At 41.2% G+C, this 13,278-nt stretch overlaps 1 protein-coding gene across 2 annotated transcripts in view; it reads right to left on the reverse strand.

The window, feature by feature from the left end:
• Nucleotides 1-35: 35 nt before the first annotated feature.
• WRN (WRN RecQ like helicase) overlaps nucleotides 36-13,278 on the reverse strand; it is a 40,738-nt gene continuing 27,495 nt past the window's right edge. For both annotated transcript variants that reach the window (XM_084286309.1, XM_084286308.1), the window contains 12 exons: nucleotides 12,834-13,004; nucleotides 12,651-12,745; nucleotides 11,319-11,391; nucleotides 11,078-11,151; nucleotides 9,451-9,526; nucleotides 9,055-9,167; nucleotides 8,041-8,155; nucleotides 6,747-6,860; nucleotides 5,517-5,679; nucleotides 4,248-4,462; nucleotides 2,178-2,312; nucleotides 36-195 (listed from right to left, as the gene is read on the reverse strand). In XM_084286309.1, coding sequence (XP_084142435.1) covers nucleotides 73-195; nucleotides 2,178-2,312; nucleotides 4,248-4,462; nucleotides 5,517-5,679; nucleotides 6,747-6,860; nucleotides 8,041-8,155; nucleotides 9,055-9,167; nucleotides 9,451-9,526; nucleotides 11,078-11,151; nucleotides 11,319-11,391; nucleotides 12,651-12,745; nucleotides 12,834-13,004 — 1,467 coding nt within the window. In that variant the 3' untranslated portion in view covers nucleotides 36-72. The remainder of the gene's footprint in view (nucleotides 196-2,177; nucleotides 2,313-4,247; nucleotides 4,463-5,516; nucleotides 5,680-6,746; nucleotides 6,861-8,040; nucleotides 8,156-9,054; nucleotides 9,168-9,450; nucleotides 9,527-11,077; nucleotides 11,152-11,318; nucleotides 11,392-12,650; nucleotides 12,746-12,833; nucleotides 13,005-13,278) is intronic.

Raw genomic sequence — 13,278 nt, forward strand, 5'->3', positions numbered from 1 at the left:
CCATATAGAGTCATTTCTGTCACAGTGCATCTACCGTTCGTACACGTACACTTGTTACAGAAAATAAAAGCTTCAGTTAAAGATTCCTTTTCTTGTGTCCGCTTTGGGTTTCTTGATCTGGGGCACAGGCACAACCGGGGCTGCTGGGGCTTCAAACCATGCAGGCACTTTCCTCTTACAAGGGGGCTGTGAACCCTGCAAAAAAGGAAAAGGTGTTAAAAAAAAATTAAAAAGCTTTTTTTTTTTTTTTTTTTTACATGTCATTCTAACTTACAGTTCTGCACCCCAAACCATGCTATTCAGGAGACATTAACACCTAACCCTGGCCCAGGACAGCTTATGTCTGTAGCCCTGATGTCCAGAGCCTTTTTCAAGTGTATATTCAACTTTGTCATAAATCAAGTCATGCCATGGAAATGTTAGGCAGGCCCAAGAAAACCACTGGGCCTGGACCAAAGCATGCTGGCACAGCTGTAGAACGTTTATCCTGATCCTCAGGAATTGCCTTTAAACAAAAATCTGTCAAACACACCCAAGACGACAAACCTGGGTGCCCCAAATTGGTGATAGATCAGCAGTATCAGCTACCTCCCCTAATGACTGCTTGAGAAAAAGGGGCTGAAAGCCACCAGTGGCACTGTGGGCACCTGCCACTGTGATAAATTAGTAGGGGTTTGTTCATTGTCCTTGAGAATTTAAAGAATCTACTGAGGAGATAAGGTTTCACAACTCACGGCATTGTAACAAGGGGACAAAGCAAGACATCCTGTTTTGCCCCCACCTGAACACAAGCACAACGCATGATCACTGGAGGAAGAATAACGACCCCCAACAACAGACTGCGCAGTCTCAGGACAGGTCTCGACAAGTCGACAAGTCAACAGGTCTCGACAGGTCTCGACAAGTCTCGACAAGCCGGAACTTCAATGCTATAAAACAGCGACACTGGAAAGGGGAAGTTGCGTGCTGTTGCGGAGCGGAGACTCCCCAGCCGCCCAGCGCTGTTTTGCTTGTGTCTGCTTACTTGATTAATAAAATAATTTCAATAGACCAGTAAATTGTGTGGTCTAATTTATAACACCACTAGCTGTGCAAGGTTCCTTTTCCTCCACAAGAAAGTCATCAGCTCCACAGAACTCGTGGAGGACAGCGTGAACACGCTGCACTTTGTGACTGCAGGAGGCATCTTGCAGTGATGGGAAAGATGCCACAGCAACATAAAGCATGAATTCCAGTAATAGCTCTCAGCCAAGAGATAAATGTGTTTCTGCTCACCCTTCATTTTTTAAATAATGGAAGGACCAAACTGTTGAGATGTTCATCTCAAGACTGCTGCTGAGCTGCCCTTGGGAAATGCACCAGGAGGACTGATCTACAGCCAGAAGACAGGCTGCTGCAGAGCCTAGAACAAGAGGTGCATGCACAACACCAGAGCTCTCAGCACACACTCAGGTGAAGAATGAAGGGTACACACACCATTACACTGTTCCTGCTTGAGAACAAAGGCAATTTACTCAGAATTGATGTTCCTGAAGCTCTCTGAAGCCATGATCAGGAAACAGAAATAATGTTCTAATATGTTTAGTGCTTCAGATAAGATGCTGCTGTACTGTTACAAATTACCTAACAATTTAGCTCATAGATGGAGATAAACTGACCAGACCACCAACAATGGATTTCTCTGCGTCATGTTGTGTGTTCACATCCACTTTCCAGCCTCAGACCAGAAACTGAGGCAAATTGTACAGCAAGTGGTGCTGCTCAGAGCCATGTGACCTTCCTTCAGAGAAACAGCAGTTGTATGATCATAAAGCTTGTTCATATGAACATCAACACAAATCGTCAGTGTGGCCAGAAACCCATCTCATGCACCCTAGTAGAAGAAAGGGAGCCAGATGTCCTCCTGAGGTATTGGGAGCACCTGCCACTAGAGGGCTAGCAAGATCTTCTAGGGAAAAAAATTCCTAAAGCAGACTGCTGCTGTAGAAGTGCATAGGCACATCGGATTCAGGCACATCGAGGGCAACTCAAGGAGCATCCAAGTCAAGCATATTAGCAGAAAAAAGTTTGCAGTTCTAGGCACAGGAAAGAACCCAAACAGAAGCCAGGATTTTGGTTTAAGATAATCAACAAAATTACCAAATCTGGACTTTGTTTCTGGCACAAAGCAACCTCACCTTTGGCTGAGAGTCAGAAAACAGTTCCTCCTCCTCAGGATTGAGGGCTGGCTGGTTCCAAGAGGCCAATGCGATGGGCTTCGTGTGGCCTGCTGCACCCCTGTCACCTGGCTGGGTGTCATCTGTGCTCTGTGCCTTTGCATACGATAGGAATGAAGCAGGCTGTTACATGCATTAAAGCAATAACTACATTCAATAGAAAGGCTGGGTCTTTTTTTTTTTTTTTTTTTTTAAAGGGGAAATAAGTTAGCCTGTAATTATAAACAGGAGTTCAACACCTCTGTTGAATGAGATCTGTAACTATTTCTTATCCATTTATCCATTTAACCAAAATAAAACTTGAAAAAGTGAAATGCATTAATTTCAATTATAGGAACTGGAAGTTTTACTTAGGTGTTTTTTTTTTTTTCCCTGTTGTGGTTTGACCAGGACACTTGTAGTGGAAAAGAATTCTTCCTCTGTCCCAGTGGCTCCAAGGACTTCCATTTCAAGTACTGTATTTTCAGATATGTTTTCAAGCAAAGGTGATAGGTGAAAATGGGGTTGAAGGCACAGAAGTATTAACTCCTGATTTCTCTGTAATACCTGTTGGTCACTGGTTGAAAAAAGCTAAAGCTTAGATTTTTGCATCAAGTGCACATCTGTCTCCCATTAGCAGTTTTAAAAGCTGTTTGCTACAGTTATTGGAACAAGGATATCGTCTGAACACGGATATCTTCTGTAAGAGAAGGGAATGAAGTCTGTTTTGATTAGCATTTAGATTTGCAGTCTACTCATTGGCACAATATTAATTTGATCTCTAATAGCATGTCATTCCTGTTATTAGCTCCAACAGCAACAGAAAATGAAGTATAGTTACAGCTAATGCAAATGGACTGCCAGATCAATTTCAGAGGAAAAAAAGGCTCAGACACTAGTATTTTAGGAACAAAATAGTGCTCAGGAAGGCAAGAAGCAATCAATTCAGCAAAATGGCAAGGCTCCAAAAATTATTTGAGCCCAAGTTAAAGAAGGCATCCCAAAACCCTGTAAGGAACAGACGTGAAATCCTAGTACAAGCAGCAAGAGGATTTACAGTTAGGAATTTCTTTCTACTGTTCCCACCTTGAGCTACTCAGTGGAGGGCAGCTTTTTGTACAAGGTGCTGAGCTGGACTTTCAGAGATTTGTGGGAATGCTGAGAGACCACCCTACGGCTGAGAAGGCTTGTCTAGCCTTCTTCAAACTGCAGTAGAGAGCTCTGTATTTCCTTCTCCTAGAGAAAACTCCTCCCAAAGACTCAGACATAGGGCACAACACTTTTCATGTTATCACAGCTACACAGAGGCGCCCATGAAGGGCTGTCAAACCACTCTGGCAGGTGTTGCCCCTGGCTTTTTCCTGTTTCAGCTCCCCTGGTATCTTTGAGCTTTCTAAACAAATGATCACTTTTCCCACATCACATCAGTCATTGGGTATTGGGTCATTCATTAGAAGCAAGGTGAGAGCAGAACATAGACTCTGTCTATAAAGGGTCAAGATTACCAAAGTTTCTCATACCAGGCAGAAATATGAATTTAGTTTTCTTCCACTGTCCCAGCTACTGAGAAATCCTTTGTTTCTATAGGGAACCTTTTGTATCTACTTTCTGAAGGGCTGAACAATAGCAGGAAGTGTTCATCCTTATTCTGAGGCCATTATTAAGCTGCACTTGTGGCAGTCTACAGCAGTGGGACCACCGGGTATCTGATCTTTCTCAGGTTGCACATGCAGTACCTACTAGAGCAGATGTGAGCTAAGAGTACCACACAGGAAGAGATCAACTGAAGTGACATTGAGCAGACCACAGCTGGGATGCACAGAGACAGCCCTCTTCCTAGGCCAACACTTTGCAGGAGGAACTTTCTGGTCCTGTCTCAGAGGGGAGCAAGACTCTTATCCAGAGCTCAGGAAAAGGTGAATTGGGAAGATGCAAATGCCAAACACTACTGCAAACAGCAACAAACAGCTTTTGGCCTGCTCCTACAATGGAAAGGAAAACTTTTTTTTTTTTAAAAAAAACAAAACTGCTTTTGTAGCTTCTTTTACTAACCTTTCTTTCACTCCACAAAGCATCTTCCTTGCATGCTTGATCTGCTCCTCTTTTTTCCTGCTGCCCATCCGACCACACCAACACCCTTTTGGCACCTGAACCACGCTGAGCCTTATTTCCATTCTCTTTCTCCAATAATGCAATAGCCATCTGGATGAGATACAGTTCAATATTTGCAGGAACAAGTGTTCTAATTGCTTGAATTTTGGTGGTGTCTTGGAAAAAATATAAATATAATTTATTTATTAAAAAAAAAAAAAAAAGAATTGTCCTTTCTCTCATTCATAGTTTTATGTTGTAAAGTATCAGTTTTCCCTCATAAAAGCACAAACAGATTAAGGCATGGAAAGCCCTAGAAGAAGTGAAACTTAATCCATAGGTTTGTATCATAAGAAACCAGAATGAGGGGGAGATTTATCCCATGACCTAACATTTGCACAAACTTACCACCCTCAAATTTAGTCTAAAATGTTATAATCAGCCTGCTTCTAACCTGCATCTCCTATCAACTATTTTCTCTTGAGAGGAAGGCTGTTTTAACTCAGGCCTCCCATCTTCTGTTATACTGGAATCGACAACTTGCAGAGCAGTAGGTTTAACAAAGTAAGCAGAGAGTCTGGCTGGGCCTGTAACTGCTGCTGAAAGAATACGATCACCCACAATAGGACAGGAGTCACAAAGCTAGAAAGTCAGAAAGTTCAGCCAGCTTAACAAGTTCAGCTCTGAGGGCAAGGCTGAACTTTAAGTCCCCCACGAGCAGAGCCATAAGTACGTGGCTGTCTTGAGCCCCTGAATTAGCCAACAGCACCAGCTCACGGCGCTGTGATTTTCCAACCTTATCCTCGTAAATAAGCATCATCTTGTTTCCCCAAGGAAATTCTACTACTCTTATTCAGCATATTGTTCACAGATGCCATTGCTCATGGGAAGACACCACCAGGCTGATTTCTTTCAGCTTGCCTGACTTCCACTTGAGTAAGTACACATTTAAGAGCAGTGCCTGGGTCTTTTCAAGAGCAATACAAATCCTTCCACTATGCTGTGGAGTGATACCCTCTTCTGATATTTAATGAGGCCTGACTGCCCTATTTTGAAACACAACCTTGGAAGGAAAGCAACAACTGTCATTGCCATGCTCTGCTTTGTCATGGGTCTTCCAAAAAAGTGATAGATGCTAGTGAAAGGAGTACCAGAGTTGTGATATTTTGCATTCTCTTCATTAGTACACCACTGCTGTGAGAAGCTTCAGATGAGGGCTGTAATGCTCACCTGAGTCAATAGGAGGATTATGGATAACATCAGAAATGATCTTTTTAACTTCAGGAGTCAAACCTGCTCGCTCCAGGTTGACAGGATAGCCAGCTTTCATCGCCTGGAGCAGGTGAGTGCCAATCTCAGAGAGAGGAAGAGATCTGGTCTCACTTATAGTCCTCTAAGGAAACAAAGGCAGAAGGAATTAAGGTGGCAGAAGCATTCTGAAATATAACTGAAAGCTCAAAGCCTGGCAATGTCCCATGTCCAAAAAGCAACAGGGGAACTGTCACATAGCTGTGCAACAACCCCTCACCCCACAAGCGCTTTATCACTTCTAATGCTTCCCTCATTTCTTTTCCATCTGTAAAAAGCATTTTTCTCTCAAGGCTGCTACTTCTTAGCTTGAGTGCAATGTCTTACCTTGTATGTCAGATGAGGAGAGGCCCTAGTCAGCAAGGGTGCTGTGTGGCCACCTTGAAGGCTCACTGCAACCTGCTTTATAGCTCATGTTCCTGTGTCACGGCTCACTACCACCCTCTTCCCACCCTGTGGCAGCTGAATCCCAGAATGTTCTACTACAAGGGAAGTGGAGGCTTTTGCCTCATAGTTAAGCATCAACCCAGCTCCAACTTCATGAGGTGGTACTCTGATAAAGCTTCACACATCTCCTGTTCAGTAGCTAGGATGCACTTGACCTCCCAGTAATCCATATGATTTACAACATCAGAGCAGAACATGTTTAACAGCACCAAGACAAATTCCCTCGTTTTTCAAATATATTAAATGAATTCTCTTACAAGACTTGCAAAGAGAAACATCTCACATTTACTCCACCTAAACTTGCACTTTTCAATGACAGAATTGAAACTGGTTACTTGTCTTCCTTGAAAGAACAGGTTTCATGTGTCTACTGATTTCTCCCCCAGACAATACAGACACTACATATACTATCATGAGGATTGGTGGATAAGGAGCATCAAGTTACCCATTAAGAATTATACAACTGCTTCTTGTTAATTAGTCCTTAGGCACCCTTTAAGCTGATGACTACCCTTTCCAGCAGGCTACCTGATCAGGAAGTTCTTTTTTTTCTTCTCAAAGTATTAAGGGCAAAGATACAGAACTAGGTGGAACTAAAACCTAGCAGAGGATTTAAGAGAAAACATTTGCAAAATCCTTACCTCAACAAAATATCCCCACCATTAGTTCTCAGAAAGGAAGAGACCTCCACAGGGAGAAACTTACCACGGAGAGATTTTTTTCTTGGAACAAGACATATGTGACATGTTCTGAGGGAGAAAGGGCTCTAGCATGCTTCCGGTGAGATGCCTCTTTCTGATCTGTAGGGAACGCGTCCATCTGAGTAAGATAAAGAAGAGTAAAAGGATTATATCTCAGTAACAACCAATGAATTACCCTGCCATTTTCTGAAGAATAACTCTGTTATTTCTTCAGAATTTCATCTCTGAGCAGGTTGGTTTTGACCCCAATTCCATGTTCCACAAAAAGAAAGCAGAGATGGAATCAGGATGGACACCCACATACTCCATCTTAATAAAAAGCATGGAACTGGTCAAGAGACGTGCAAAAAAGCCCCCAAAAAGTGTCCAGATCAACACAAAACTTCTTAGTTCTTACGACATATGTAAAATTATTCCATCAGGACAAGCTACAGTATTCTGTCTGCTGTTTTGTGTAGGAAGTTTCTCCATTTATTTTAAATTTTTGCTTATCACAGATTTCATGAAAAACAGGAATGCTTGCAGTCCCCATACCCAATAGTTTGCTGTTGAGGAAAAAGATGAGTTGGTGTTTAGCGTACTAAGGAGTTATCTCACACATCACAGAGAAGCAGTATTACTGCTCTATCTGCTTTCTAGACATCTAAATTCCCGTACCTGTAGATTTACAGGGAAATTCAACCCCCCCAAAGTTAAACAGCTGCACAGCTCCTCCAGTCCTGTGCTCCACTGCCCCTTCCTAGCGGAGTCTCTTGCCATTGCAAGGGCAAGAGCAATGAGGAGCCACTTTACAGAAAATCTCAGACAGAAGTAAAACCAACTATGAAAACAGAGCAGAGTATTCATGAAAGCCAGAAGGCTTCTTATCTCTGTCAGTCTCCTAAGGAGAAATTTACAGAAGCAAACTTGAGTCCTGCCCTCAGAGTCTACTGAAGCAATAAACTGGTGAGGGAACATTTCCTAAACCTTTGGACTCCAGCCCAAAAATCGTTAAACTAGCTGCAAGCTCTCAGTAATACGGCACTGGTTGGATATTCATCCCTGCTAGGTGGGTGGTCTTTACAAGTACACCCTGGACTTTCAAGATGACTACACTTATCATCCAGATCCTCACGTTATCACCACGTAGGACGTTCAGATGTAGAAGGCCTATTTGCAAACAAGGCTAACAGTTTGGCTGCTCTGTTTGGATGGGAAAGCTGTGACAAGGACAAACCCTGAAGGAGAAATCTGACAGCTGCAGACCAAATTGTCTTTTAGTGCTCTTGCATGGTAGGAGACGCTTTAGTAAATCATACCTGCAAACCATTCGCTTGGCAGAAGTCCTTAATTTCAGCCAGGAGAGGGACCAACATGGTTGATTTTGCTTCAGATACACCTTCAATCCTCTTCACATTCTCAACAGTTGTAGGCCTGGTTCAGGATGAATAATAAAAGCCATGGAACCATCCTATGTTGATGCTTTGAAACATTAAGTGCCTGAATGATATGTGCTAGAGCTGCAGCTCTAATAATCACTACTTAAAAATATTTTTACTGTACTATCATCTCTGGAACTAATTCGTTTCACTGTTTGCACTTCTGTATCTTGAAGCTTGACCACAGCAAAAATTTCAGGTTTGCTGCCTAATACCTCAGAGGATGTTAGTTACATCTGTTATTTATTTGCTTTTACCTCCTAAAAATATATAAGCCTAGAGATGCGTGGAAGAACATATCCCTTCCAAACAGTTTACCTAATGCTTTTTAGCAGCTGGGGAGGGCTCTTCAGATGCATTAAACACCGAGCTGCCCCACAATACCCTCTCTTGCAATGAAGAAAGTGTTTTTCTTTCTTTTCCTTTCAGTAGTCAAGAGCAACACAAAATTTTGGTTCTTCTTTTGTGCTACAGAGCTACCTGTGCAAAGTAAGGGACAGCTCCTGACCTGAATACTCTTGTAACCCTTACCAGGTATGAACACAGCAGAATGATTAAAACACACTGGAGAGCAGTTGGACAAGTAACAATCAGACAACATGCACCTTTCCCTCCATGACCGTCAAGCTGACAGAAGGCTTAGTTACAGAGACATATGCAAAGTTGGCTTTTTTTTTTTTTTTAAATAAGAACTATCATGAAGAGAAGAGTTTAACATTAATGGCTATTTAACTTATACCTGTAAGTGTTTTACAAGGGTATTATGATAAAGTTCTCAGGAAAAATGCTGCTCATTTACCAATGAGGCAAACTCCCAAAAGCAGAAAGAGAAATTGTGATTTGGCTTGCAATTGTTTTTTGAGTTTATCTAAAAGGCGTGCATGCTGGCTTTACCTTATTCGGGCCATCTCCACCAGGATCTTGTTGGTTGCCAAGACAGCTGGCGGAACTGCCTTCTCATTAGCCACCTTCTGTCTAGCAGTCAACAGCTTGCCATACAGAGCAGTCTGTGAAGAAGAGAGACAAATTCTCAGAAAGAAGCTTGTGATCAGGCACGTAGGAATAGTTCAAATACGAGAGGTAAAATTAAAGCTTCCCTCATCTTTCCACTAATACACAAAAAGCCTACAATCCATTAACAATCTTCTTACTGAAAATTCTCTTTCAGGGCTCCTTTTCAAGACATTTTTGTACTATTACAAGCTGCCCAAGCCAGTTACTTCAATTCAGTGGGACTGTGCTCTTCAGGCTGATTGCAATTCACAGATATCCTCTCTTCCAAAGACTTACCTGTAGTTCTTTTTCTGGAGATGAAACAGGTTCTCGGGACTTCAAAGGAGATCTCACAGGCGAGTGTTCTGGGAAACTAAAAGAAAGATAACGAAGTGAGCAGTCAGACCTTGTGTTCTATTAATTTATTCATGAACTTTGCATGTTGGGCTGTAAGAGAGCAGCAGCCTGACTTTTTTTTGGCCTGCCCTTTGACAGCACAGTCAGACTGTGGCCCAGCTCCTCAAGCTAGCAGGTGCACTGATAAAGGACTTGAGCTAATTTGGGCAGAATTAGCAGTACCCCAAGGCCAAATTTAACGGAATTCCTCAGCGGCTAGTCCTATAACTTAAAAATAATCTTTTGCTGCACAAAAATCAAATAGTGAGCAAGCTACCTATGTCCCGACCTGCACCTGGGTTTCTGTATTATTAGCAAAAGTGTATTCTTACAGTCCATTCATAACACTGTTCTGACCACATCCCATCAAAGTAACTTGAATTTCTACCCACGCCCAGTAATATTGATCTTTGCTAGAAAGAGCTAATAACTTTAAAAGCATCAGTGACAAGCTCACAGCTGCCATACTGTAAGCAAAATAAGCTACTGTTACTACTAGGTATGTCTGTGTAGAGAGCAGCATCACAGCTAGCAGACTCATGTGTTTGGGGAATATTACCTCCAATTAGACTGCCATCATTGCAGTGCAGTATCTGCAAGTAGACAAACTAGAACAAGAGTGTCTTTTCCTTGCTTTGCTAAGCAAAGTGCAAAATAACCTGTTTTAGTTTGTAGCTGTCCCTAGAAAACTTTTCTCCATGTGGCTACAGTGGCAGTTTCTCAGCGTAAATGACATCTGGTTCTCCCATTTTCTGCCAGCATCAGGCTGCTTGTCTGAAAGAACAGAACTGCTCCAAAATGCAAGGTCAGTGTGACCTGAAGCGCTACACAATCCTCAAGAACAAATTACTTTGTCTGCCCTTTGCAAAAGCTTGTTTTATTCTTTAACCTCACAAAGCCTCAACTTGATCTCAGAAGTGAATAAAAGGGCAGAAACCTAAACCTATATGCTCGCTCACAATGACTGCACAGGGCACATGTTCCGTTCTGCCAGTTTTAAGACAGTGCCACAACTTGTCATGTTTTAGCTTAATTGCATTTAATTGAAACCAATTATTCTCAGTTTGTCTAAATCACAATTTAAAATCAATTACAGTTTCAACCACCACGTAGAAAATACTGACTGAAAATAAATGGCCACAGTAAAAGTATCTAATATAAAGCTGCAATCACTCCATTTTAATTAACATTTTTCTATTTTTCTTGCTATTGGATTTGAAGTAAAACCAGTTAAAGTTTACATTTCACAGTTAATAAAACTTGCTTTGCCTATGACACACTAGAAGTATTTAAGCTTAACACATCTTGACAAATTCTGCAAAGCTCGTTACATGTTGCAGCTCAATGTTTTGAAACAATGACATTTTTAAAGTCCTGTTTGTTTGTTTTTAAATACTAGTTACTTGCAGTCAAAACATTTTGATGGTCACTTCAAAGCAGTGTACTGGTTTTAAGGATCGTATCACCAACAATACTTCTATTATGTAGTCAGAACTTCATAATTCTGTTTTAGTTTAGAATAGTGTACCTGTTAAGCACGGTATTCCTTCTTGGGGACATTCCATCTTTTTTCTCATATGAAAACATTTCATACAAAGACATCTATAAAACACAGAAGAAGAAGACAGACAAATGCTAATTTAACAGTATTTCAAATGAAGTTGCTGTAAGCAGCAAAGTGTACATTTGTGATGCCATGATACACTTGCAAGGTTTTTAATATGAACAAGGATGGGTAAAAACACAAGAGGAGTTGTACCCATACTGACCTGCTTGCCTGGTGACTGCTTTGTTCCTTTTGTGCTCTGGGAGACCTGCGCCGATGCCACAGGTGAAGATTTACTGTTGTAATAAAAACAAAGAATTCTATCTTACTCAAATCAGACTGAATTGTTTGTATGCTGCCATTTGAAAAAAGTTATTATTTTGCTACGCAAACTGAATGGAACTTTGTACAGCTAAATTTTTTGATAGATCACACTTCCTTATCATTATTAAAGGTATTAGAAACATCATTTCCAGGGAAACACCAAGGACCTCAAAGCCTGCGCAAAATACTAAAACTTTAATGTGGAGCAAGAATCTTGTCTTACAGAAGAGACAAGGATTTCTGATGGCAGAAATCAAAGTTCTGTGACAATGCTGTCTTGATAGAAAGATTCAATTTTAAAAATCCCATTTCTGGAGAAAACATACAAGTATCAACTTTCTGGTTTGCACTAAGCATATACTTTTAGCCACTTCTTACTGTTTATGAACAAACAAGTGCTTCTATACTTCTAAAAGACCCGTAGACTAGCTAAAAAGTCACAATAGAAAATTAGAGAAGGCAAAAGAAAACTGGCACTTTGACAATGTGTCGCTTAAAAGTAAATCAATCAGGTAATTACAATCTAGACATCTGAAGACGTGTCCAAAGGCCAACACTGAAGAGCTTCATTCTAACAGTATTTGTTGTCACAGCAAAGCCTCCGCTGCCTTCAGTTCTTTACCTTTCACTTCAAAGAGAGTTGGCCTAAATTCATATTTAAGAAGACCAACAAAATGAGTTATACTTCACAGTGAAGTGGAAGATCACAAGCAAAACTTCACATGCCATTTTCATGAAGCCATACGCTCCGATGACAAATCGGCTGACCACCACTGACAACACACAGCGCTTTTGCAGATATACTCACCAAGATTTTTGAAAGTTAAAATTTCAGAAAATACACAAAGTCAGACAAACCCTTACACATTTACGTTGAAGCAATTCTTACCTAGGCTAAGAATGTGAAGCAGAAAAGCTAACTTTTATGAAAATGTAGGTTAAGTGCAAAACAGAGAAAAAACTCTTAGCTGCTCTAGTTAAAGACTCATGGTATAACTCATCAGCATTAAAAAAAAGGTAAATCTTGGCAGATTTTCCTCTGATGTTTCTTATCTTCACCTGATTTACTGACTTTAAAATATTATGTTACTGCGTATGGGAAAAGGTTTGGCTGCAAAGTCTAATGCAGCAATTTCCTGTCAAACTTGCCATCTTGAGAAGCAGGCTTCAGAGACCAGTCTGATGTTAAAATAATGTAAGGTGCTCAAGAGGACATGCATACTGTAAGTACCTTTTGGGAGGTCTTTGTAGGTTTAAGTCTTCATTGGACTGTAACAGAAGACTTGGATTTGAGGTAGATCCAGATTTCAAAAGCCAATTTCTTCCCTGTAAGAAACAAACAAACAAAAAAACGTATGGCTTAGCTATAGATTTCTCAAAAGTCTTTGATGGGTAGTCTCACACCAAGAAGTACCTTCTGGGTAAGCCCACACGTGGTCATATACTTGTTATGCCCAGAGACTTCTTTGAGGAATCCTTCCATTATCAACTGTTGGCAGAGTGACTTCCACCAGTTTTCTGTCCAGTCCTTCCCACTACCGTACAGAGGATGCTTTCGGTACCTCTCTGGCAGACGCTGGGAACTCTGAAATTGAGAGAACTGGTCAGGCTTCTCCAGCCTTTGTGAAAGGAAGTTTCCAATATACCCAGTGAGATATATCCTGAGATATGACGGTGTCTCCAAGAACATACCTTCACAGAAGAACTTCCCTGTGAAGTCACAAGCCAAAAACATTTATTCAAGTTTATATAACACTCCCCACAGTAACCACATTTACAACAGCTCCTATTGCCTTGTCCATCTTGCTTGAAGAGCGTTCTCACCTTTGCTAACCTAACCCACTTCTGTGCTGTGAAAA

The sequence above is a fragment of the Netta rufina genome (genome assembly GCF_964035555.1).
Source record: "Netta rufina genome assembly, chromosome: 4".
Taxonomy (NCBI): Eukaryota; Metazoa; Chordata; class Aves; order Anseriformes; family Anatidae; genus Netta; species Netta rufina.